The sequence below is a fragment of the Diospyros lotus genome, chromosome 2 (genome assembly GCF_014633365.1).
Source record: "Diospyros lotus cultivar Yz01 chromosome 2, ASM1463336v1, whole genome shotgun sequence".
Taxonomy (NCBI): domain Eukaryota; kingdom Viridiplantae; phylum Streptophyta; class Magnoliopsida; order Ericales; family Ebenaceae; genus Diospyros; species Diospyros lotus.
Window position 1 is genome coordinate 5,305,462 of NC_068339.1, and position 27,097 is coordinate 5,332,558.

Consider the following 27,097-nt stretch of genomic DNA (forward strand, 5'->3'; position numbering starts at 1 on the left):
AAGCCCATACACCAACTTACCAAGCTCAGCCTAAGTTAAATAAACCTCAACTCGAGTCGGTTCAATTGTAACTCTACGTATCATTGATGAAAACAAATGTACTAAACACCATGTCATGTAATTGATTTAATTTTGGACGATGATTGAATATTTTTTAAATTAATTTTGCTTTCATAAATGTTATTTAAAAATTTAATTGTAATATTTTTTTATAATATAAAGATATTAATATGTTATATTTTATATTATATCAATATATAAATATTACAAAAAATATCAGAAATTCAATTAAATAATATTTTTATTGGGAAGGTTAAAGTACATCGCCTATATGAATATGATTGATTGAGTGTTGTAGGTGAAGGGCAAATTTATGGGATTGAGTGAATTAGGGTTAAAGGGTGGAGAGCAAATTTATGGTGGTGGGTGGGAATTGTAATAGATTTGGGAGGTACATTTGTAAATGTAAGTAAGGTGCTCAACTGCCACCTACTGCTTGCTTTCATGACGATGGCAGGAAGGCAGGCGCGGTCCGTACTTTTCAGCAGTAGAGCAACGAGGCATTATCCATCCGCTTTCTGCATCTATCGGCTGCTTCTCTTATTTCATGAAAATTAATTAATACTTGTACATCTTATCGGCAGAAGAAATGCTCAATGCACCGCCATCAATGGCGGCTCGCCGCCGGCAAGGTGTGAGATGATGATGCACTTCGACTGCCTGATAGGTGAAAGTAGCCACGTGAGTGTAAGTGTAACCTCGGAGAATCTCACTTAAACGAAAGGATCACGTGATTTGTTTTGAATTTTATATGGATGTCGTGATGTTTAGTCACTAGAAATAGTATAATATAGGATGTGTTTGAGACGCAATTTAAGGCATCGAGCAAATGGAAACGAAAAGAGAGCACGCATCTCTTCAACATATAACGGATTCATTTGGATAAGCTGTGAGAGGAGAGGGAAAGAGATAGCCAGCCAGCCAGCCAGCCACACCAGCGAATTAAGGAGAATATAGGAGAGGGATAATGATTATTGGTTAAAACAATGAACGTGTCTTAGGTGGTTAAAACAAGGAACGTGTCTTAGGTGGTTAAAACAATGAACGTGTCTTAGGAGGTTAAAACAAATGCATGGTGATGACTTCATTTGGTGGGTTACAAACAGGACAATACTTGATGGGTACATGATTGAGTAGGCAAAGACATTCATTCCACCCTTACCCTAAAGCTGTTTGATAATATATGTTTGCCAAATAAATTCAACCGTGAAATTAATTATGCCGAGAGACTAATGCAAAGCTTCTTCTCCAAACCAAATCGTACAGACAGACGAACGAGTCGCTGACTTCTTCGTTTACAACATTACAATATTGCCCATGATCTCACCTTCTTCCACTGCCACAACAACGATTTTCTCTCACTTTCTCTTGAACCAAACGGATTTATTGGCGCCAACTATTAGCTTGAGGCTTGAAGTACTTTCCTGGACTTGCTGGCGGAAGCGATGGTGAGGAAGAAGTAGAAGACGAAGGCGAAATAGGAAAGTATGATGGAGGCGGTGATTCGGTCGCAGAACCTGGCGAAGTGATGGCAAACGGCCATCCACCCGCTGTGAACGTTCCCGTATTTTCCGACGTACCCTATTGCCGTTGCAGCGGCGCACGCCGCCATCACCAGCGTCGTCATAAGCTGTTCATAGCCAATCCAAATTAATCTATATACATTTTAAAGGTGATGATTAATTGTAACAAATTGTACTATATATTATGTGAATAGGAAAGCAAATTATATTATATATTATAGCAAGATGGAACGTTTTTTCACAAGTAACAAAAATATATCAACTTAACAAGAAAAAAAAACATAAAAATATACCCAAAGGATCATAAAGATTGAAGTAGTTTCCGTCATATTCTGCTTGTATTTTCTCGGGAAAACCCGGATTACAAGAAACTTACCAGATCATGGATGAACGTGTAGTAATAGTTTCCGTCATATTCTACTTGTATTTTCTCGGGAAAATCCGGATTACAAGAAACTTACCAGATCATGGATGAACATGTAGTAATAGTTGTTGGGGACAAATCTACTGCGCTGAAGGACAACAGCAACCAACAGCGATATCACAGAGAAAACACATGCAACCACATTGGCAATGGCAAAGAACCTGCACAGAATCCATCAAATAACTAATTAAACGAGTTTAGAAAAAAGAAACTAATTTACTGTTTTGCTATCCTGAAAATGGTTTTTACAACAAAATTGTATAGTAATATTTGGTAAGTATAATATTTGTTTATCATTGAATGGACTACTTTTATATTTTGTTTAATTTGTAATGGAAGCTTCATATATACATTTATACTTCATACCAAATAAATTATTTTATTGAAAACAAGAATGCTACTTTAATTTTGGTCAAATATCAACAAGAATTTGAAAACCATTTTTGTCTTCCCAAATCGTCCAATCAATGTTTGTAAGTATCATTGTCCTAAATAATTCTTCCTTCTTTGAGATGATCAAATATCATTAGCTTAATAAATTTATAAAAGCGTAGAAATTCTCACCAGTCATCACAGACAAAAGCTCCAAAAGCATAAAGCTCAAAAAACGAGAGAAAATGACAGAAATTTATATGTGGATATGTATGTATCTCGGCTTACATGAAGGCGGAGGAGTAGCTATATTTGGCCTCGAGGGGCATCCCATATATCACCGCGGACTGCTTGGCGGTGAACATAACCCATGCGGCGGCCAGCGACGCCGCTGCGGCTGAAAGTCTCAGGAAGATTTGGGCCGCCGACGAGAGTCTCTGACTTCTCTCCGGTGGTGGGTTTTGCGGGGTTTTGCCTTCAAAACCATCCATCATTCCAGTCCCAAAAGAAAGGGTCTCCAAAATTTGAAGAGAGAAAGAGAGAGATGTGGAAGAGAGACGTTAGGTGGAAATTTATAGAGAGATTACGTGAGAGTGGGGATCAGTCATGCCTCAGAAAAGAGTGGCTTCAACTTTCAAGTTTCAACTTTATCAACTGCCAAAAGTAGCAGCAGCGGAGAGAGAGAGAGAGAGAGAGACGTGTTGATAAATTGAATTGGTGGTTTCTTTCTGGATTTGATATGGTGACAGTGGGGACTTCCACAACCGTTGGAAGTCTCCCTGTTCATCTCCGTAATTGGCTTCACAGTCAGAGGGATCGTTACAATTTTCATATGGTACTCTTATTATTATAATAATCATTTTTCTTACCTTTACAAGTAAATATAAAAAAATTGCTTAATTTTACTTAGGTCATGAAATATATAAAAGTTCTATTTTTGTGACAGTGCGTCCCTAAGTTGATATGCTATTAATTTGGTTACTTCTAATGAGATTTAAGGTTGTTTTGTTTGATAAATTCTCCTGCCTCTTATTTTGTCTGTATTTGGTTGGCATTTAAAAATAATAAAAAAATAAAAATTGTCTTCGAATACATATAAATTTAATTTTGCATTTATATACGAAATTAGATGCATTGAAACAATTTGGTCTACATATTGCTTTTGAATGTCTATGTCCCATCAAGTATTTAAGTAAAAAAATTATTTTTCATTTATTTATGATTATATAAAATCCAATTAACAAAGAAGCTTGTAGTATTTTTGTGTGTATTAAATGTAATTTCTTGGACCGTTCTTGTGCAGCTTTCAGTACTTGTGTCTTTAATTACTCTAAGAAAGATAAATCGTAAATTGAGCTTTTAACTCTTACACAGGATAAAAATCGAACTTGCAATCCACCGAATTAACACCATCATATTACTCATCTGATCACTCGAACTATGCCTTTTGGGAACTATAAGTGCAGTTTCTTATTAATTAGAATTATGATTATATAAAATCTTTTTGGGTGAATCAACATACTTATTTAATATATTTATTTAGAACAATATTAATTATTGTTTTAAATTTTAAACACATTGATTAAACTTCAATATGTCTTATTTTTAGATAATACGTATTATTTTTAATTTTAAAATAATTTTATTAGTTGATGAAATATTATAAAATATGACGCATTTATCAAAATAAAAATAATATATCCTATTTGAAAATAAGAAATGTTTATTAAAGTTCCGTTAACATTACTTATTTAATTAATATATATAATTTATAAGTGAGTGTTCATATTCAATAAAGTGAATTAATATATAAAAATAGAGAAAAACAATGCTGAATTTGATGAAGAAGATTTGGTGGAGATCACATGAGAACAACTTTGCAGCTACCAAACAAGACAATAATATAAAGATTCGATTTCTTTATATATATATATATATATATGCAAAAATTAATTTCTTTGCAAGTATAAATTCATTAAGAATATGTGATATTTTATATAAAATGTATTAATAAATGCATACAAATTACAAAATTATGTTAGGTTTCGTTTGTTTCAATGTAAATAATATTTTTTGTATTTTATACAGGATATGTAGAAGAAGGGAAGTAAAATATTTTGTAAAAACAAATGATCCCGGCGTTCATATCTGATGTGGTTGCATGGAGTGCCAGGGAAAGGAAATTGACACGACACGGCATCGTTTGGTGCAGCCCCACATTTAATTCACACTTTTCAAGGTTATAGGGCCCTATAGAGCTAGTTTGGCTAATTTTTTTTTTTTTTTTAGTAAAGTTTAAGCGAGATAGTGTTTTAAGTGATTGATAACATTTAAATTAAGTAATATTTAAACTGATAACATATTTGAATAGATGTGTTTTTAAGTTGTCAATGAATATTTATGTGTTTGGTTTGTAAAAATTGATAAATTATTAAAATTTGACAAAAAGACTAAAATAGACATACTATGAAATAATAAAAATAAAATTTTAAAAATATTAATTTTTAATACAAAAAATAAATATATTAATATAACATACATTAATATTTATAATGTATATATATATATACACACACATATAACTAATGAACGATGAGAATATGGATTGAAAACGATGGAGACAACGGGATTGGCAGATAAGGGCAATGGTGAGAGAAGACAGCGACGGAGACGACGGACAACAAGACGGGGCGATGGACGACAAGCTGGGACGACGATGACAGCAACAACTGGGGTAATGGACAACCAATGACAGGAACGGCTGAGGCGAGAGCGATTGCAACGGACGATGCAACTATGGCTATTGGAGAGAGTCTAGTGACCAGGGGGCCTTAGGTGAAAGAATTTGTTGAGAACTCTGATTATTAATTTTTTTTATAAAAAAATAAATAATATACTTTTTTATATAAATATTTTATTATTTTATTAAATAAAAAAAATTCAATCAACTACAAAATATAATAATCTCTAAATAATAAATTTTCAACTAAAAATTGAATTTTATTAAATATTAAGATTTAGGAACACCATGACAGTTAAAAAATGAAAAATGATGAAGAGAAGTTAAGTTTTTTTTATAATATTTTGTATTTAATTTTTTAATAAAATATTAATTATTAAAAAAAATAAAAAATCAATATACATAACTATTACAAATTTTTAAAATTTGAAACCTTGTAATTTTGGAAACCTAATATCATAGCATATATGGCTTAAGGGTTAGACCGACCCTGCTAGCGACAGGAGAAATAGCGTTATAAAAGATGAAGATAGGAATATGAGTTAAACATAGGAAGAATTTTTGAGAGTAAATCGATAAATTAATTAGTCAACTCTACTTTTAATTTGTATAACTTTTGCAAAAACTGACCCCATATAATTTTTACCCAACGCGGTTGGAGTAATGTTTAAGTTACCTAACTTAAACATTATTAAATACATCTAAATATTTTACCCACTTTTCTTAATAGCTTATAAGCAGTGAAACCGCTTTGCCAAACTAAGCAATAAGTGTGCATCATGTCTTTCTTTCTTTCATTCCCTCCCATGCTTGAGCTTTTTGCTTTTTGCTTTTTGCTTTTTTGTTGCCTTTCTTCTAATGGTAACCTTTATTTGTTTATTTATTTATATATACTAGGCGTACGGCCATATCATGACTCCTTGGGGATGTTATTGAACCAACAGAAATAAGAGTCGTCGCTCCAAGTTGGTCACATTTGCAGGTGAACATGGCATTTTGATCCCATCCATCTGAGAAATAAACCATGGCAAATGAAGATATATGTACATGTATGTGCAAACGGAATCGGATTCTTCCCGGACATTAGGAACATCATCACCTCTCAGTCGCCGGCGTCGAAGTACTTGGGATTCGAGGGGAAATGGTACTCCACATTTAACTGCAAGCCAAAGAGGATGTCCTATTAGACAGTAGTAACTTAGATCCGTCAACATCGATATGAAACTCATAAATGAAGCGTGAGCATTAAATTCTTGCAACAATAATAATGTATTGAACGTATTTTTGTAGCTCATCTCTATTTATGATCATATGTACTGCAGTGCTATACTATCTTCAAAACTTCGTGCCTAATATGTTGTTATGTGTGCAATATCATGATTGAGATTTTAACTCCACTTGCATTGCCGGCAGACGAGAGTTTAAAGTTTAGATTTTAGAGTTTAGGATTTAGGGTAAACGCAACAATTTACTCCAAATCCAAAATTGAAGTGAATCGGGATCTTAAGGGACACAATAATGTAACGAATATAGTCACACGGATGGTAATTCTTAGACAAGAAAACTAGCATTGCAAAGGAATAAAAGAGAAGCTGAACTTGCTAGCAGTAGGCAGTAGGCAAGCGTAAAAGCACTTGGGTCATATAATGTAGTATCACACGTACCTTGCCCTCATCGGCATCTGAGTGGCGTTGAGGGAAAACCACCCTCATATCGTTATACAAATAGAAGCGCCGCTCCCCTTGGGTGTCCACATTGATTGATGGTGTAGAAAGAGGATCAGAGACACACCTGTGCACCCTCCTTGAAGATTTCTTACGCAAACAGCATAAAAAACGAAGATGAAGTGCATACCGCATGACTCCAGAATTCACAGTACTCTCATTGACCTTTGAAGAGCTCCTCTCTAATTTGCTTTCAGACCAATGAGGTGCACTCAATGGACTTGTTTCCACCCGAGCAGCTTTCTTATGTTCATTACTGATACCACCACAACAATGCAAGGGCAGTGAGCCTATCCTCGCTTCAATTTCAGATTCATTTACCTCTCTAGGATAGACAGGGCTTTCAGCTTTCATCATTGTTGCACCCTGCTCCGAAGTTACTACTGTATGTGCAACATCAACTCCACTTGAATTATTGGCAAACCCCCTGCTATTGTTGACATAAGTTCTAATGTTAGGATCCTTCTGCCCTCCATTACCCATTGTGGAAGTTGGAGCAGAGGCTGCTAGAGTGATCTTTTGGCGCAGGAATGTCTGGTTTAGAGTAAATAAACGGTTGAGCAAATAGTTAGTAAAAAATCTTAAATCAAAACCACAACAGAAGGGAAAAAAAAAACAAAGGAAGAAGCAAAAAAAAAAAGAAAAACCATAACAGAAGAAATCAGAGCCTTAAACTAGACCCCCAGCTAGGTTTCATCCATAAAAGCAGAAATCAGTCTTATAGACCTCCGTAGATCCGCTCATGGGTTTGGAAATTTCTCTGAGCTAGAGACCAAGGAACTGCAGTTACTCATCATGATAACAACAAAATGTGAATTCCAAACCATTACTATGCTAGACAGCCTGGAAGTTGGCCATCTAGTGACACTGCTACATGTAAAACCACCCCATTTTTCATGCCATAGCAAGCCCTCGACTTTCACACTGAAAGCAGAGTCCGAAAGCCTGGGGTGGGCCTTTCCATTTACCTTCAGCTTAAGCTTAATGCAGACCATCTGTTCTTCTCATGATTAATATAATGCAGCACACTGAAGTTGATTCTCAACAAAGAGGGTCTCCACTTCTCTTCATCATCCCAGAAAAATTTAGCATTCATACAAACAAATCATACACTTTCTCCTATTTCGCCACTTAGTTTTAGAGTTCAGGCATAATAACATACAGGCTGAAGCTGTGACTGACTCTACAATCTAGACCAAGGATGACCTCAGCCAAGTGTAGCAGCATTAATTGTGTGATTAAACCAGTATTCACTCAAATTACTTTTTGTTGTGCATGTGATTGAGAAGACATGATCCAAGCAGATTGAAGTGGATACACAATTAGAAAACCAAGGGGGGGGGGGGGGGGGTTTACATATTGCTGCTTGAATTCATTGTAGTTTGTGCAGTCACTCATCCAGAATACAACGTAGATGCATTGCAGATTCAAACACAACTAACAAAATGTATATTTTAATTCTTTGGGAAAATCGCTAATTTATCCTATTGTTGAATTGACAGCAAAAGAAACTCAAGAGCTTCAGCTCCCACAGGTACTTACCTTGGTTCCAGCTGGCATGTCACTCAGATCATATTTGCAAAAGAAAGTATGAATAGGTGTCTTCTCTGGATTACTGAGAACCTGATTTAAAGCAATTCAATAGTTAGTGTAATCTTCTGAAAACCATTTTAGATTGTTAGTTTAAAAGAGCTAACAGATAAGTTGCACATCGACAAGGTATCTTGTCAAGCGTACAAACCTTTTGATTAATAATGTAAAATCTTTGAAGTCAGTCAACAGGCAAAACACACACATGCACAAGGATGAACTGATAATTTCACGTGCTTTTCACTCATTTTAAAATTTCATATGCCATGTGCAACCATTCCGAGAAGCAGATTCTATTTCACGATAATACATTTGTGATTGATATGCTGGAAACCTGTACCCTGGTAGAACAACGTCTTTGTTGGATTATGTAATTTAAAGTAAGGAAAATAGCACACCAGTCTATGTTGGGTAAAACAATTCTTGAAAATAAAAAGATCTAGGGAAGGAAGGAGCCATAGATATAAATCTACATTGTTGTTAATAATTGATGTTCAACTTGTTCTTCTAAACTAGTAATTGCTTCTAATTAGATAAGTGATAGTTACCATGGACAAAGGAATCCTGAAGTGTTGTAGAGCTATCTTGTTCTAAAAAGATTGAAAAATGTGGGACACATTTTAACAAGAGACTAGGAAATATTTAGAAGTGTCCATTGAGTGACATGACAGCTCTTAGAAATGTCCAGCTTCTCCATAAAAAAACCTTAATTTGATTTTTCCAAGGAGAACAGGATTACCAGTTGTATGCAGCCTTTCATAGGAATGCGCAGGCAGTTATTTTCCCCTCGAGAATGATCAATGCTATTACTTCTTTTCATTTTGGAGCCTCTGCACTTATTTGATGGAAAATGGCCTGCAAGATCTATTGATGAATAATACAATAGGTAATTATCTCCATCTACACTGGTAACTGCAAATGGAAGCTTTTGTGGATGTGGGGAGAAATTTCCTCCAGTAACACTAAGAATTGCAAGGAAACCATCAATTTTCTGCATAAAATAAATCACGTAGATATTAAAAACTAGAACAGATAGTTATTACAAAAAAAGGGGGTGAATAACCAAATCACACACACACACATATATGCGCGCACTAACCTGACTGGTTACCCCAGCTGATAAACGACCGGACAACAGGGACTCCTCAAATGAACCAACCAAGGACCTTCTAACAGGTGCCCCACCCAAGGTTCTGACCAGCTTCATTTCACATTCCGGGGTGAATTGGTCAAACTTTTTTCGCAGAATATCAATATCTTGAAGTGATTTTGTAGCCATTCTAGGATCTTCTTTTTGGGCAGGTAAAAAACAAGAGATAGGTCCATCAAGTGACTGCTCCATACCCTTTAAGGTTAAATAGTTAACATCTAACTCTTTTCTAGCAGTCATGCATCCTCCTAAAGTTTTTGGACCTCCCGAGAATTTTGGACCAAGAGGAGACAAAGACAGAGGAGAAGAGATCGCCTTCTTTGTTGGTATGGATATTTCCTTGGTTTGGTATCTTAGTTTAATTGTTTCATGGAAGCAAGCCAGTCCAGGTAAAGTTGGAGAAGGATTGAGAGGTTCTGACTCATTGTTCTTCAGCAAAGGGATATCAGTGAAGAAATTTGACTTGGTTGCATAATTATCCAGGGAATCATTCTGTCCTGAGAAACGCACTGCAAACCCTATCAAAGGACTGAAATCACTGCAGCTACCTATGTTAGCTTTCTTACTCTCTTGAGGAACAGAGAAATTATGGGAGCCACTCTTAGCAATGGTGCTGCTGATCTGAAGAGGTTCACCATCAAATTGATCTGGCATGAGCATGCCATTCAAAGGAGACAATAAGCGCTTCTTGGCTAATAAGCTCATGCTCTCAGTTTCATTAGTGCTGCTACTGACCAAATCAGAAGAAAGACTACCACCTGGTTGGTTTCCCGCAAATGCATTGGTAGGAGAATCCAAAGCCCTGGGTTCAAACCCCACAATCCTTGAAACAGGGTGATGCACATTTTGTCCGCCTCTATGAACAAGCAAACCATTCTTTTCTGTGGTACCGATCTTCAACCTATGTATGTGAGACGCACCATCTTTATGCAAGGTGAGAGCATCTGAATCCTTTGAGAGTTCCCTCAAAGAAGAACAAGGAAACTCCCCCGGAACTCGATTACCTGGGTGACCTAGATGACTTCCACTTAAATCACAACTGCCCAAGGAAACAAGTCGACTCTGCGTTTGTACAAACGTGCTCAACGATGCCGTCATTTCCTCAGCAATTGTGCTGGAGGAAGCTTGAGGCAATCCCATCAATGACCAATATTACTCTATTGTTCTAAATGCCCTAAATTATCTTTGCACTAGCTTTTTTACTCTAGCAATCCTTTTCTAGACCCAACAAATGCATTTTTCACATGGGTGATGGGATCAAAATCAAAGACACTAATGTTCCTAAAGAATTAGTGGAATTCAGTTGTTCATCTTAAAGATGTAAGAATCCAAAATCATTCCCAAATCCCTGCTACCATGTGGCGTGACAGACCCACTGACTCTCATAGTTACTGCAGGAGCAACAACTATCCATCAGTATAATGCATCCTCAATCCACCATGAGCTTCACCGTACCAATACAAACCGAAAATGGGAACAGCGCAGGTAACAGAATGAGTATTGCATTTACTCCAGCATGCAATATGAAAGCAAAGCTTCATGGCTTATCCTAAAACCAAAAGCCCGAACCTGAGATAATATGACAAGGAAAGTCAGTTCTTCGAGCTTTTTATTAGAAGAGAACAGAATGAAGAAACACATTTGCCCAACAGCACAACATTCTCAATCCTTAACCCCACTAGGCGGGAGAAACACATTTGCGCTTCGCATCAAAATTTCTGGTGCATATTCACCAAATGGAAAGCACATACAGACAAATTAACTCCCCCTCTCTAGAAGGTTTCCTTTAGGACGCACAATATTCTAGCGTTTATGGAGGAAACAAGACATGTTGGCAGAATAAGTTGCTTGCGGAAGATATCTTTACATTGCAAACCTCTTTATCGCTTACTAAATTCACTTAAACTATACCTGGTATGAACACTGATTCCCAGTAAACTGGTTCTGGAAACAAAATGGGATCAAGGGAGGACGCCAGTAATGGGGCGTAATCCAAAAAAAAAAAAAAAAAAAACCTATTGATAGCAAAAATTCAAGCAGCAGTGCAACAAAGAAAAAAAAAAATCTGGCCACGTAAAAGGGGAAATCCCATTTGACACCGTTCTGATTACAGAAAATTTCTGAAGTTAATATAAATTGAACAGATTGGAAGCCAGAAACGCAGAAACAGAAAGAAAATAACTTCCAACGCATTCAGAAGAACTCATCTCTCTCCTATAAATCGCATCAAAGTAATACTTAAAAACCCCATATCAGAAAATTGCACAATTTCAGTTTGACAGCCTAGCAAAAGTGAGAAACGACCCAAAAGCAGAGGCTTGAGACCATTTCATCATCAAACACCCGATTTCACCAAAGAAAACCCCAACCAACTAAACCCAAAACCTTGTTAAGCATTAAAAAAAAAAAACCCAGAAGCTCAAGGAGCTATATGCTTGCTATCAGCGCTGGAAAACAAAGCAAAATCAGGAATAATCGAAATAGACCCACCAAAGCCGCAGCTCGCGATCATGTATTTACAGCTCGCTTCTGCCCGTATCTTCTACAAACAGATCATGGACCGATCCAGAGGGTCCAAATATTTGGCTGAGAATCAAAGCGGTGAAATTGAAAAATCCTCCTTAGCTCCGTTTCCGCATCTTCATCTGCTTCTCTCTGTTTGCTTATCTTTTTATCTGTGTATTGTATGTATGTATGTATATATAATGGCTGTAAGTAAGTTCTAAGCCTCTGAATTTTGTCTTATTTTCTTTTTCATTTCTTTTATAGTTCTCTTTCCTTCGGTCGGTCGAATGCTCGGCTAGAATTTTCTGGCTGTCATGTGCCTGGCCCTGGACCCTTGAAGCCACAGGCTGCAATTTCCCACGACATGAGGCCCATCATTTTCCCAACATCTCTGTCATCCCAAAGCAAGGAGAAAGAACCGAGAGTATTTACGCATCAACCATCCTCCCTAATTTCCAAAATTAGAAACAACAAAAAGCGTCGGAATTTTAATAATATAAAGCGCTTAGAGATAAAATTATAATTCCAACATTGCAATCTAAAATTATATTATATCATATTATCATCAATTTCTGTAGCTACTGACATTAGCTGGTTGAAAACATTAAAAGCATCACCACTGTCGTCTGTCTTCCAAGCCGCAAAACACAACTTGCTCTCCGTGGACAAAGAATCGCTGTAAATCTTTGAAACCTTCTACAAAAATTGATATTTTTATTATTATCTTTAAGCACTTTTGGTACAGATGAAGAATAAGGAGGAGGAGAAGGCAAGCTCAACCTCTTAATGTAATTTTATCTTTAAGTAATTTTAATAGAAGCCATTTTGATAATCGGAGGGATAATGTTAATCATAGTGCAATAAAAATAAGCATATGAAATTTTTATTTACGGGTTCGATTAGGTTTGAAGTAACTCTGACATTTAATATCATTTTGTGTAACTGTTGGGGATTTGATAACTTTTAATTACTTATATTCTATTTATATTATGTTTATTTCAATAATTATTATAGCTATTTTAATGTTAAATTAATTAATTAAGACCCATTTAATTTAATAGATTCTAGTTCTAATTCATTTGATTTTAGTGCTCGTTTTGGTTATATGGTTTGGCCTTAGAGGCAAGCAAATAAATGAGCTCAAATTATTTACTTTCATCATGCAGTGGCAGGAAAAATACTAAATATATAGTATTTGTTCTGATAAGACGTGACGAAATATCCAACCAATTCTGGCACGAGTTCCCCCGTGGCACAAGCTCCTTGAGCAGTATGCTCTACACACACCGTTGATTCTAACACAGCCACGTGGTTGACTGTTACAGCCCTGGATTGCATGCTATTCTTCTGGAAAGGTCACCACTAATATGTTTTTCCAATTAAAAACATATGGAAAAGAATTATGAGATGTGGGAAATGATACCCAAACAGACAGACTGGCATCATATTCTTAATAATAATCATAATTCATGTAATGTAAATTATATATATATTGTGCAATATTTATAGAAGATAACAATTTATAAAATGACCAATTAACGTATTATAAAATGGATAATGTATAATTTTTGCATTAAATAACTAAAATAATATATATGAATTACATGTTGCCACGCACGTACTACATTCATTCATTGTCCTTGTCATTGCAAAATAATTATTTTGACTATTTGCATTGCACGCAAATAATAATGTGCACTAACCACTATTCTCTCTATATATAATAATTAAGAGAACAAATAAGTCAAAATAACAAATAAATTAACCACAAAAGCAAAAGGGTTGAGGTGAAGTAGGGAAAAACAAGCCACCCAACTACAACTAGGCCTCCCCCCACCCCCACCGCACCGGCGTCACTTATATATATCCAAAAACAGTAAATTTATTATGAAGGAGTAGTAGTGATGGATAATCTAATTATCTAAGAGAGCAAAAAGGTGATGGTGTGTGTGTGTTGAAAGTAAGCAAGTTGACAGCAGCAACAAGTGATGCGCCATGCTAGCTAGTGGTGAATCGACAATGGTAGATTTAAAGGCTGACAATGAAATATGCATGATGATGAATGGAGGCAGAACAAGAAAGATGAGAGGTGAGTGAGATAGGGCTTTCAAATCTTGTTCTAATTTAAAAATAAATATTTAATAATAGATAATTAGTTATAATTAGAGTTTTATAAATAACAAAATAAGTTTTATATATTTTTATATTAATTTTACATAATTTGATAATTCTCTCGATGTGATTTATAATTTGTTCACAAGAGCTCTCTCATACTTACACGGGATCTCTCAATTTGTTAGTTCGATACAATATGATCTTTTTATAACTTAGATAGTTATTTTATAATTAATACATAATGATTTTTTTTATTAATAATATATCATAATCTTATTTATTGTTTTATCAAATATACCCCATTTGTAATTTTATTTGTATTTTCTTTTATTTTTTTTAAAACGTGATGTATGTATGCATGTATGATTAACATATTTTTAATTTTATATTTTATTAGATGACGATCACATTCATAACTTATATTATTAATATCTATTATAATAAACATGCAAACATTAGATTAGATTTGGTATGTTATATTTTTAAATGATTATAAATTTATAAATAAATTTATTATTATTATAATAAGATTTATTTTATTTGAAATTTGACTTTAAAAAAAGATAAGTTTTTATAACCATAGTAGTAAATAAAGTATTACCTAATAAATATTTATATATTTTTTATTTATGGGTTGATTAGATACATACATGATATTGTTGTGTTGTGACTGACGGGACCGCTTCACCAACTTGGCCTTGGACTCTTCAGTTCATCGGCTACTCTCACACCCACAGAATCAATTCCGCTCCACGCTCTCTTCGCTTTCTGCTCCCAGACAGCGAAGGAAGAAGGTAAAGCACCAGAATAAAAGAGAGACGCGTCTGCGTGGATGTAAAGAAAATCTTCAATTCCTGCTCTCTCTCATCTCATCCAGACGCTTGCTCTCTCTCTCTCTCTCTCTCTCTCTCTCTGCGAAATTCAGGATTGAAAATGGTGGACTTGGCTCGGATCCAGAAAGAGCTCCAAGAATGCAACAAAGACATCGAAGTTTCCGGCATAAGCATTAAGCCCAAAGGCGACAGTCTGATCCACTTGACCGGAACCATACCCGGCCCTCTCACTACACCTTACGAAGGCGGCACTTTCGTCATCGACATCGACTTGCCCAGTATTCCATCTACACCTACACTCTCATCTATATATAACTTACACGATTTATGTACATGGTGTATATCTATTTACTTTGTTATGTGTGTTCTCGATTCTTCCCGGAATTTGAGTTGAATTTTGGGTTTAGGGTTTACAAATGTTCATTTCTTGACAATTATGACTATGTATTCTGGACGTAAATGTATGATTAAGCAAAACAGTTTATTATGTGGGGAATATGTTTTGATGGCGAGCTGACCGACGGAATGTACATTCTCTTTTTCCCTTCTAATGGTTTACGGGTTCCGTAGTTATTTGCGCATTTCTTCCAGAATTCCGGATTGGAATTTAGGTTTAGGGTTCTGAGTGATGATATTGGTTATGTAAATGTTCACTTCCTGATAATGGTTCGAACTGTGTGTATATTGGTGAAGCAACTCAGTTTATTGGGTGGGGAATGTGTTTGATAGATGGATGAACAGTGGAACGTTTATTTTTTCCCTTTATGATTTAAGGCTTTTACAGTTATCAATAATTGCCTATCCATCTGATTTTGTTGTTCTCGGTGTTCTTGTTTCTTTACCGGATTTTGGATCGAAATTTAGGTTTTGGGCTCTCAGTTGCTAATAATGGTTCTGTAATTGTTCACTTTTTGACAATTATCTGCAATGTAGTCTGAATGTGAATTTTTGGGAAAAGAACTCAGTTTATTATCCTGGGAATATGTTGTTATAGAAAACTGACTGACCCTTTTGTGATTTAATGGTTTTATGGTTATGTGTATATATCTAGTTCTGTGTGTTCTTGACTCTTTTGGGGATTTTGGATTGAAATTCAGGTTTTGGGCTTTCAATTACTAAAAATGGTCATGCAAATGTGTTGGGTTGCTTGAATTGAGTGTTGGCCAAGTCATTAGGGTGGAGTGGTGGCCAAGTCTTGGAGGATTATAAATATTGCCTTTTTGAGATTTCCAATGGTGAGAAAGAAATTGAGTGTTGGGTATTTTGGGTGTGGAAAACATTCAAATGTTTAGGGGAAACGCGTTGTGGGCTTTTGGTATTTCTTGTTCTCTAGGAATTCTAGAGGGGTGAGAGAACATTTTTCTAGTTTATGTGAGAGGAGTATACAAGAAATTATGGGTTTGAGTTGGGATTAACCCAAGGGAAATGACAACTTTCTTCTGGTGCATTTTTTGTTTTTGCATAGTGAATTCTTGGTATCTCTCTATGGTCCTAGGCAACTAAAGTTCCAAATGATGTAAATCTTGTTTGCACGCAATTTTTTGGATTTTGTACTTGTATCATGCTTATTGATTCTTTGTTGCTTCATGCTTGGATTAAATTGGGAAGTATATTTGTCATGTATTAACCTGCTATAGGGGGAGTTTGCTGTAATTAGTGATAGTTGAGGGGTAAAATAGAGCAGTATGGTAGTAGCTAGCTGTGAGGGTTGTACTTAATTAGTTGCTGCATTAGCAGGAGGTACATTCTCATGCATGTGGGTGGTTATAGCACATGGGAGGTTAGGAATCCTACTATATATAGTGCTGAATTCTCTCCCTCGAATATATATGAAAAATTTGAGAATCTTTTGATCTCTTATCTCTCTCTCTCTTCCTGCATTCTTCTCCTGTCTTTCTCTCTGTTTCTTTCATTCCTATTCTACTGTTTGATCGAGAGTCGTTGTCCGCTTCGGGAAGCTGACAAGTTTGGTATCAGAAAACGAGAGGGAGGATCAAGGGGAGATCTCATTATATGCCTTGAAGGGGGTGAACAATAGTAAGGTTATCAAGGTGGAAGGAAGAGTAAACAATCAGTCGATCATGGTTCTCATAGATAGTGGGAGTACCCACAGCTTCTTGGATGAAGCTGTGGCAAGAAGGCTTGGGTGTGAGGTAAGCCTTTTCCATCCCCTATCAGTGACGGTTGCCAACGACAACAAGGTGATGAGTCAGTCGTCTTGTAAGGGCTTTTTTCGGGAGATGAATGGGGAAAAATTTTCAACAGATTTGAGATTGCTCAAGTTAGGGGGTTGTGATGTAGTGTTGGGGGTGGATTGGATGAAGGGAGTGTCATGACCGTCCCTCAGCAGCAGAGCAGCAACATATTTTAATTTTTTGTCATTGCAGTGTAATTCCTTTGTTTTACTTGCTACTTGTGGGTTTATTGTAATTTCTAGTGCTAAGTTTGTTAGCTAAAGATTCTCCATGTGGGAGAGGTCGAATAGGACAAAACTTATGGTTACAGCCGTTGGGAAAAGGATTCCCGACGTCCGCTGCCTTGCTCTATATCAGTAGTGAGGCTACTGTAAGAAGGCATCAAGGAAGAATATCACATTTTGTTTTCCATCTATCTTCTAGCTCTTCTCTCTCTCTTTCTTTCTTTCTCTCTCTCTGTTGCTCAACTTTCCCTTCCAAACTCTCTGTTCTCAACGCTAGCAATTCGCCTTAATACTTGTGTTAAGGAAGTTTCTCTAGTGTCATCTTCGGCTGATGCGGTCACCAATCAAGACCCGGCCCAAAGCCGACCCGACCACGCCGGAACAATATTTTAATACTTCTTTAGTTTTAGAATTCTACTTGGTTTAGGATTCTACTTTATGTTATTTTAATACTTCTTAAGTTTTTAGAATTCTACTTGATTTAGGATTCAATTTCATGTTTCTACTTGATTTAGGATTCTACTTCATGTTGGATTAGGATTTATTTCTATTAGGATTCTAGTTGGATTTTGTTTTCCAAATATTAGATGGATTTGGATTAGCCAAATACTATAAATATGCCTAGGATCTAGAGTTTGTAATCAAGTTTTTCTTAATCAAATTTCAGTAATCTATTTGGGTTTTCTTAGCAAAACAGTCTTGTTTTTGCGTCTTCTTGAAAGCCAAGCTTCGGCCATTGAAGTTTGCTCTTTCAAGGGTTTATTTTGGTGTGTTTTCTTCACACTCGTGCTACACGCTGCGTCATCGGCCGTGACATTAATTGGTATCAGAGCAACTGATTCTCGGCCAACACTTGTAGTGTCGGTAACAATGGCGGATGGTACTCGCATGAAGGGTCTGGAGACACAGCTTCAACAAGTGCAATCAACGATGGCAGATTTTCAGAACCGAACCGATCAACTGGAGCTGGGAGCTACCTGAAATCATGAGGCAATCATAGCTATGGACCGCAAGCTGGAGAGTTCCATGAAAGGATTGGAGCGAAGGTTGGACTCTTCAATCGCGAGAGTACGAGACGAACTGGGAGCTCAGATGCAGCAGTTCATGGTGATGTTTACCCATTAGAATTCGGTCAGGGTGGCGCTGGACTTTCCCCCTAGGGAGAGAAATGAGCCCATTCTACAAGACCATAGAATGGATCGAGGAATTGGAACATCCGAATTGGAGATAAACCCGGAAGAGGAGCTGGAGAGGATGCTGGGGAGAGACAGGGTGGAGCCTCCCAATCATCATCAACCAGGGTATCCAATGCCTCGGATGGAGATTCCGATGTTTGAGAGGGTCAATTTGCATTGGTGGGTAAGAAAATGTGAGAGGCTGTTTGATTGGTACAATATATCGCAGGCGCAAAGGGTACCACTGGCCATTGCGTATTTCAATGAAGTAGTGGAAGCATGGTTCCAAGGGTGTCTGAGTGTAAGGAGGGAGTATACATGGGAGGAGTTCTCGGAGAAGTTGTGCGAGAGGTTTGGAGAAAGAAGCATGATGGATACTATAGAGGAATTCAACAAACTCAAACAGGTGGGAAGTGTTGAATCCTATCTGCAAAGGTTTGAGGAGTTAAGGTCATTCATGATTCGCCACAACCCCCACCTCTCGGAAGCTTATTTCGTATCCAGCTTCATGAGCGGTCTTAGTGAGGAGTTGCGGCCAATGGTGAAGATGATGAGGCCAAGAACAGTGGAACAAGCTTCGAAGAGTGCCTGCTTGCAAGAGACCCTGGTGGAGGCGATAATGAAGAAGCAGAGGCAACAATAGAGAGAGGGGTGGGTCTGGGCACGTCCAATATCGGAGGAAAGAGCTACAATAAGGAGTTGGTGAAGGGAAAACACGTGGGAGGATCAAACTCGGCTCCATATGGGGAACAATTGAGGGAGCAGAGGAGGCTAGCAGGCCTCTGTTTCCGTTGTGGAGACAAATATCACCCCGGACACTAGTGTAAAAGGCAAATCCTTCTACTAGATGGAGGTGAAGGAGAGGATCAAGGAGGGACCGGGGACTTAAACCTCGAGGAGGATGACAAGGAGGACAATGGAGAGATCTCCATTCATGCCTTGAACGGGGTAGCTAATAATAAGATTATGAAAGTGGAAGGCCGATCAAATGGGTGTAGTTTGATGATTCTTATCGACAGTGGGAGTACCCACAGCTTCATCGATGAGAGCACAACCAAGAGACTTGAATGCTCTCTCACGGGGACGCCACCCCTGAGTGTGACAGTGGCAAATGGGGATCGGGTATTGAGCAAGTCAGCTTGTAATGGCTTCAGCTGGGAAATGCAAGGTGAAATGTTTGAGGCTGATCTAAGACTCTTACAACTCAGGGGCTGTGACGTTGTACTCGGTGTGGACTGGATGAGAGGGGTGAGTCCCATAAGCTTTGATTTTAACAAAATGGAGGTCTCATTTGAGAAAGAAGGGAGGATGATGACGCTAGCAGGAGGGAAGGAAACGGGTAGCTGTAAAATGATCAATGGGAAAATGTTGCGGAAATTGTTCACAGGAAGATCCATAGTGGCCATCGAAGAAAATAGAGGAGAACGGGAGGTGTACGGGAAGGTGTTATTGACAGTTAGCTCCCCTCGCCAACAAACTGACCAGGTATCATACTCAGACCTTCTTAATACCTTGCTGTTAGAATATGAGGATCTATTCCTAGAACCTTCTGCCCTTCCTCCTGCCCGAGCTCAAGACCATACCATCAACCTAAAACCTAACATCGAACCCGTTAATATTCGGTCTTATCGTTACCCTCCTTCCCAAAGGAATGAAATAGAAAGGATGGTCAAGGCCATGCTCCAACAAGCCATAATTCGTCCCAGCCAAAGCCCTTTTGCCTCTTCGGTTTTTTTAGTGAAAAAGAAGGATGGAACATGGCGGTTTTGTGTGGATTACCGCCAACTAAACGCCTTAACGGTCAAAGATAAGTTTCCAATTCCACTTGTTGAGGATCTTTTAGACGAATTACACAATGCTCAATACTTTTCTAAGCTGGATCTTCGTTCGGGCTATCACCAAATCCGAATGAAACTAGAGGACATCCCTAAAACAGCCTTTAGAACCCACCATGGACATTTTGAATTCTTAGTGATGCCTTTCGGGCTTACTAACGCCCCTGCCATCTTTCAATCCCTCATGAACCGTATATTCGAGCCTCACCTCCGTAAGTTTATACTTGTATTCTTTGACGACATCCTCATCTATAGTCCTACCTTTGATCAGCACCTATCTCACCTAAAGACCACTTTTGATATCCTCAGATCTAACTAGCTTTTTAGTAAGGAGTCTAAGTGTGCTTTTGGTCAAGAGCAAGTTGAATATTTAGGCCACATCATATCCAAGGGAGAGGTCAGCATAGATCCAAGGAAACTAGAGGCGATGGAGTCTTGGCCGAGGCCCAAGTCAGTGAAGGCCCTAAGGGGATTTCTGGGCCTTACGGGGTACTACCGGTGATTTGTGGAGGGATATGGGGCCATCAGCAAGCCCCTGACGCAATTACTAAAGAAGGGAAGTTTTGAATGGGGACCATTGGCAGAAGAAGCATTCACTAAACTGAAAGGAGCCATGAGTAAGGTGCCGGCCTTGGGGCTACCGGACTTTAACAAACCATTCATATTAGAAACGGATGCAATTGGCACTGGTGTTGGAGCAGTGTTAGCTCAGGAAGGGAGACCACTAGCTTTCTTAAGTAAGGCCCTAAGCCCCAAACATTTGGGGCTCAGCATATATGAGAAAGAATTTATAGCTGTTTTGATGGCGGTCGACAAATGGAGGCATTATCTGGAAGCGGGCATATTCATCATAAAAACCGACCATGAAAGCCTCAAGTTCCTACTACAATAGAAACTTCACACCCAGCTGCAAAAGAAATGAATGTCTAAACTTATGGGGCTGGACTACACCATACAGTATCGAAAAGGGAAGGAAAATATTGCGGTGGACGCACTGTCAAGGTGCCACAAAGAGGGAAGTGTCGCAGCAATTTCCCAGGTGGTGCCGGAATGGTACAATGAGGTAATTGATAGCTACCAAGGGGATGAAAAATTAAAGGGGATAATAGAAAAGCTGGTTGTGGGAACGCAGGAGGGGGAGGAATATACGTTAAGTGGAGGAGTGTTGAGGCGTCACGGAAGGTTGGTGATTGGAAATAATATCGGGCTCAAGAACAAGATCATGCAATCCTTGCATGAGTCACCGCTAGGAGGGCATTCAGGCACGCAAAGCACTTATGTACGGGTTAAGAGGGTATTCCATTGGCTAGGGATGAAGCTTGAGATTCGAAGATATGTACTCTCTGGTGATACCTGCAAGAGGTGCAAGATTGAGAACACCGCCTACTCGGGGTTACTACAACCGTTACCTGTCCCGGACCAAGCCTTGACTAACGTGTCAATGGATTTCATGGAAGGCCTATCGAGGTCGGAGGGAAGAGACAGCATAATGGTCGTGGTGGACCGGTTGACTAAGTTTGCTCACTTCATAGGGCTAACTCATCCGTATACCGCTCAAGATGTAGCTAGGGCCTTCCTTGATCGGGTGGTAAAGCTGCATGGGACTCCCAAATACATTGTCTCAGATCGGGATCGGATCTTCACCAATCTAATGTGGCAAGAACTCATGAAGGCATTGGGAACTAAGCTGAGCATGTCTACAGCCTACCACCCCCAATCAGACGGTCAGACCGAGAGGGTAAATCAAAGTTTAGAAACCTACTTGAGGTGTGTTTGCCTCTTACAACCCAAGGAGTGGCATCGGTGGTTGTCCCTAGCCCAATGATGGTATAACACCAACTATCATTCTTCTATCAAAATGTCACCATTTGAAGCTCTATTCGGGTACCCACCACCAACTTTACCAGCTGTAGAGGGGGGATCCAGTGTAGCTACGGTAGAAGAATACCTTCAGTAGCGAAGGCAGGTCACCCAATAGCTTAAGCAGGAGTTGGCCTCAGCTAGGAACAGGATGAAGCAAGTAGCCGATCGCAAGAGAAGTGTAAGGGAGTTTACTGAGGGGGGACAAGGTGTATTTGAGGCTGTGGTACCCCCATCTCAAGGCCATTACTAAGGGAAAGGTGACTAAACTTAGCCCCAAATATTTCGGTCCGTTCACCATAGAAGCCAAGATAGGACAAGTGGCATACCGCCTGAATTTATCGGAAGGAACTCAAATCCATCCAGTCTTTCATGTCTCTCTCCTCAAGAAATCCGTGGGAAGCCAGTCGGTGAGCAGGGCCCTCCTTACATTCCCTAAAGAAGTTGTCGGGGTAGTGGAATGAGAGGCTATAATCGAGAGGAGGGTGGTGTACAAACAAAGGGCTCTGCTCATCCAGGTGTGGTCAAGTGGCGTGGCAGTACTTCAGATTGCAGCACCTGGGAATATTTACCCGATCTCCTAAGGCAATTTCCTCGATCGGCCAATCTCCTTAGCATTTCTTGAGGACAAGAAATTGGTTGAAGGGGAGGGAAGTTGTCACGATCGTCCCTCAGCAGCAGAGCAGCAACATATTTTAATTTTTTGTCATTGCAGTGTAATTCCTTTGTTTTACTTGCTACTTGTGGGTTTATTGTAATTTCTAGTGCTAAGTTTGTTAGCCAAAGATTCTCCACGTGGGAGAGGTCGAATAGGACAAAACTTATGGTTACAACCGTTGGGAAAAGGATTCCCGACGTCCCCTGCCTTGCTCTATATTAGTAGTGAGGCTACCGTAAGAAGGCATCAAGGAAGAATATCACATTTTGTTTTCCATCTATCTTCTAGCTCTTCTCTCTCTCTTTCTTTCTTTCTCTCTCTCTGTTGCTCAACTTTCCCTTCCAAACTCTCTGTTCTCAACGCTAGCAATTCACCTTAATACTTGTGTTAAGGAAGTTTCTCTAGTGTCATCTTCGGTCGTGACAGGGAGTTAGTCCAATTAGCTTCGATTTCAATAAAATGGAGGTGACTTTCGAAAAGGATGGCAGCAAAAAGGTCATAACAGGTAGTGCAGAGGTGGGAGTGTGTAAAGTCATCTCGGGTAAGCGGTTGCAAGGAGCTTTTGATCATTCAATTAACCTGCAACCTCAAGCTGAGCTTGTGAACCTAAGATCATATCGATACTCCCCTAAACAGAAAACTGAGATTGAGTTGCTTATCAAAGATATGTTAAGAAAATCTATCATCCAGCCCAGCAACAGTCCTTTTGCTTTGCCCATTTTGCTTGTTAAAAAGAAAGATGGTTTATGGAGATTTTGTGTTGATTACCGTCAACTAAACTCCATAACCATCAAAGACAAGTTTCTAATACCTATAGTAGACGATTTACTTGATGAACTTAAGTATGCCACTGTTTTTACCAAATTAGATCTTTGGTCTGGTTATCATCAAATTTGGATGAAGCCCGAAGATATTCACAAAACGGCGTTCAAGACTCATCAAGGGCATTATGAATTTCTTGTGTTAGAGTATCTCACAGCTTTCCACTCTATTCTCTCAACCCAACCAACTCCCTAACTAACTCAAGAATATACTGATAATAGAGAACATAAAGGAATCACACAATCACACAACAAACAACAAGATTTATCCTGGTTCGGTCTTGAAATTCAAGACCTACATCCAGACTGCTTAGGGGCCATTGAAATCCACTATCTTGAACACCCAAGGATGATTACAACGAGAACTTAAATCCCTCCCGCCCATATACACTAAAAGCTATATGGAAAATAGGGAATACAAGCTAAGAACCAGCCACTCCCAACCTCTCGCACTTAATCCCAAATCAAGACAGTAAACCGGAAACAATCCTTCACGATTTCTGGCACACTAAGACTCTCTCTCTCACAAACCTATCCACGACCCCTATTTATAGGATATAGGGGTGGCGGAGCACAAGATATAAAACTAACTAACCGCCTAACAGAATAACTAATTTAAAAGGCTGGCAGCCTTTTTCTAGAAACAGACCTTCTAGAAGAACAATTAATTCTAACGCTAAAACAGGAAATAGAGTATGCAGCAATACAAAGTATATGATTTACATTTTATCTAATCTAATACAAATGTTACAACAAATTCTCCACTCATTTGCACTTCGATTAGACTTCATCTTCAGCCTTGAAATGGCCTTCACTTCTTAGAATCAACACTGCCCTCCTGGATCTATCTGAAGGATCTTCATGCAGTGTTTAAGCTTTGCTGAGGGGACTGGTTTTGTAAACATATCTGCTGCATTGTCTTCTCCTGCAATCTTGGTTAGAAAAACAGTTTTATTTTCAACAATTTGTCTTATGAAATGATGTCTTACATCTATATGCTTAGTTATTTCATGATAGGCTTGGTTTTTGGACAAATGTATGGCACTTTGACTATCACACATCAAAGTTGTTTTGACATCTACACCTAAGAGCTCACTAACTAGACCCTTAAGCCACATAGCTTCTTTTATAGCATCAGCTACAGCTATGTATTCAGCCTCTGTGGTGGATAGGGCTACCACATGCTGCAAGCTTGACTTCCAACTAATTGTAGAATTCCATAGCTGAAATACATAGCCTGTTGTTGATCTCCTTTTGTCTAGATCTGCAGCATAGTCTGCATCCGAGAACTCTAAGATGCTGGCTTTATCTCCTAATTTAGCTCCACCATAGGTTAAAGCATTTCTTATAGACCCTTTAATATATCTAAACATCCATTTCACTGCCATCTAGTGAGATTTTCCTGGATTTGCTATAAATCTGCTAATGACACTCACAGTGTTCTAAAACGCACTAGGCGCTAGTCGGGCGCCAAGATGGGGCCTAGCGCCTAGGCGGGGCTTAGAAAAATTGTTGTTTTTTTTTATTTTTTTGAACTTTTTGATATAATGTCATATTATTTTCAAGTAAATCAAAGTAGAAAATCAACAATAATGCAATAACATATATATAATCTATAACTGTTACTGTTAGTAATATATGTATATACATAGCAATAGCATATTATATTATATATATACTATATAGCAATACATATAGGCATATAGCAATAGCAGTAATATTGTAATAATATATATTATATATATATATTATATACGATATAGTATATAGCAAATAGAATTTCTATTTGTAAATCGGGAAGGGAAGAACAGCGAATCGAGTGCAAGATGGCTACTGCAAATCAAGAAGCACAACGAGAGAGAGAGAGAGAGATACTGGTGGTCGGAGGAAGAACAGCTTCAGCGAACGAGAGAAACGACTGGTCCAGGCCAAGGGAAATCGGAAAATCGCGGCCAAGAGAGACGATGGTCGGCAGTGGAGGAGGCGGAGGCGGAGGCGGAGGCGTCAACGACGATGAGGATTAGCTTTCGAAGAGAGAGGCGGTCGCGGTTGGGAGAGAGCAATCGGGGCAGACGAGGAGAGGCTGCTCTGTTTTGTCTCCTCTCTGTAAAAACCGAGACTATAATCACTCAAGAATCACTCAAGAAACTCACCGATTCAATAACAACAAAGAATACTGAAAGTAGAACATAAAAACAGAATGTAAAAAGGAGAAATCAAACCAGATTGCAGCACACACAATTTACCCTGGTTCATGCCATTTACATGGCACTACATCCAGCAATCCAAGAAGCAAACAATCCACTAGAAACAAGTCTGAAACCAGTACAAGAATTCCCCACTTCCCTCTTCCTTTACTCTCGGATACAATACTCAACCGAAGCTAACAAGAACTTGAAACAATCAGCTCTATCTCACGCCTCTCACTGTACCCGAACCCAAGGAATAAAGAATATGACTGATTGATAATGAAAACCGGCCTCCACACCCTTCTATATATAGACTAAAGGAGGCGGAAATATCTAAGGGAGATAACTAACTTTACATAAAGTCTAAACTACCCTTACTAAAACAATTAGATACATTTATGTCCTATTATCTAATTGCTGCCACATCATCTTCAATTCTTTCTGGTTTCTTCAATAAATCCAGTTTTACTTTAGGCAAAACAGTAACAATTCTCCACCATTTTGCTTTAAGTAATCCTGGAATTTCAGCCTTCTAGCCCTGCTTACTTCTTGAATATCCTGAAAACACATCAATCAAAACACATCAAACTGTAACAATATTAAGCAATGAAGTAATTTGGACAATGGGACTGCCTTAGTGAAAATATCTGCAGCATTTTCACTTCCAGCAACTTTTATAAGCTCTACCTCCTTCTTCTCAAGGACTTCTCTTATAAAATGATATCTAATATCAATATGTTTTGTTCTTTCATGATGACTCTAATTTTTGGCCAAATGTATGGCACTTTGACTATCACACTTTAAAATAATCCTCACATTATATCCTAGGAGTTCACTAATCAAGCCTTTCAGCCACAAAGACTCTTTAACAGCCTCTGTTACAGCTATATATTCTGATTCGGTTGTTGATAGAGCTACAACTGATTGAAGGTTAGATTTCCAACTAATTGTAGACTTCCACAATTTAAATACATAGCCGGTTGTAGATCTTCTCCTATCTAAATCTGAAGCATAATCAGCATCAGAGTATCCTATAATGTCTGGAATTTTAAAATCATCAGCTCCACCATAAATCAGAGCTTTATCTATTGATTCTTTTAGATA

At 38.2% G+C, this 27,097-nt stretch overlaps 3 protein-coding genes across 4 annotated transcripts in view; 1 reads left to right on the forward strand and 2 right to left on the reverse strand.

Moving 5' to 3' along the window:
• Positions 1-1,180: 1,180 nt before the first annotated feature.
• Positions 1,181-3,134, reverse strand: LOC127795264 (CASP-like protein 1F1). The gene is made up of 3 exons (XM_052326835.1): positions 2,668-3,134; positions 2,045-2,168; positions 1,181-1,690 (listed from the first exon to the last, which is right to left on the reverse strand). The coding sequence occupies exons 1-3, from the start codon at positions 2,871-2,873 to the stop codon at positions 1,460-1,462; spliced, it is 561 nt and encodes a 186-aa protein (XP_052182795.1). The 5' UTR covers positions 2,874-3,134; the 3' UTR covers positions 1,181-1,459.
• A 2,681-nt stretch (positions 3,135-5,815) lies between these two features.
• LOC127795435 (uncharacterized) lies at positions 5,816-12,361 on the reverse strand. Its single transcript, XM_052327098.1, has 6 exons — positions 12,074-12,361; positions 9,533-11,152; positions 9,173-9,424; positions 8,386-8,466; positions 6,784-7,377; positions 5,816-6,278 (listed from the first exon to the last, which is right to left on the reverse strand). Exons 2-6 carry the CDS (start codon positions 10,721-10,723, stop codon positions 6,222-6,224), a joined length of 2,175 nt encoding a protein of 724 aa, XP_052183058.1. The 5' UTR covers positions 10,724-11,152; positions 12,074-12,361; the 3' UTR covers positions 5,816-6,221.
• A 2,522-nt stretch (positions 12,362-14,883) lies between these two features.
• The window catches only part of LOC127794889 (ubiquitin-conjugating enzyme E2 27), a 37,915-nt gene continuing 25,701 nt past the window's right edge, over positions 14,884-27,097 (forward strand). The window contains exon 1 of one of the 2 annotated variants that reach the window (XM_052326175.1): positions 14,884-15,314. In XM_052326175.1, the coding sequence (XP_052182135.1) occupies positions 15,137-15,314 (178 nt within the window). In that variant the 5' untranslated portion in view covers positions 14,884-15,136. The remainder of the gene's footprint in view (positions 15,315-27,097) is intronic. The other variant, XM_052326176.1, reaches the window with a different exon arrangement.

Bases quoted from the DNA above. Each gene is read 5' to 3' on its own strand.
- LOC127795264 (XM_052326835.1), bottom strand. From the start codon at position 2,873: ATGATGGATGGTTTTGAAGGCAAAACCCCGCAAAACCCACCACCGGAG. The intron at 2,169-2,667 runs GTAAGCCGAGAT...GATTCTGTGCAG, and splicing joins AGCTACTCCTCCGCCTTCAT to GTTCTTTGCCATTGCCAATG. The intron at 1,691-2,044 runs GTAAGTTTCTTG...GGCTATGAACAG, and splicing joins ACATGTTCATCCATGATCTG to CTTATGACGACGCTGGTGAT.
- LOC127795435 (XM_052327098.1), bottom strand. From the start codon at position 10,723: ATGGGATTGCCTCAAGCTTCCTCCAGCACAATTGCTGAGGAAATGACG. The intron at 8,467-9,172 runs GTAATCCTGTTC...GCTTTAAATCAG, and splicing joins TGAAAGGCTGCATACAACTG to GTTCTCAGTAATCCAGAGAA. The intron at 6,279-6,783 runs GTACGTGTGATA...TTTGGCTTGCAG, and splicing joins CAGATGCCGATGAGGGCAAG to TTAAATGTGGAGTACCATTT.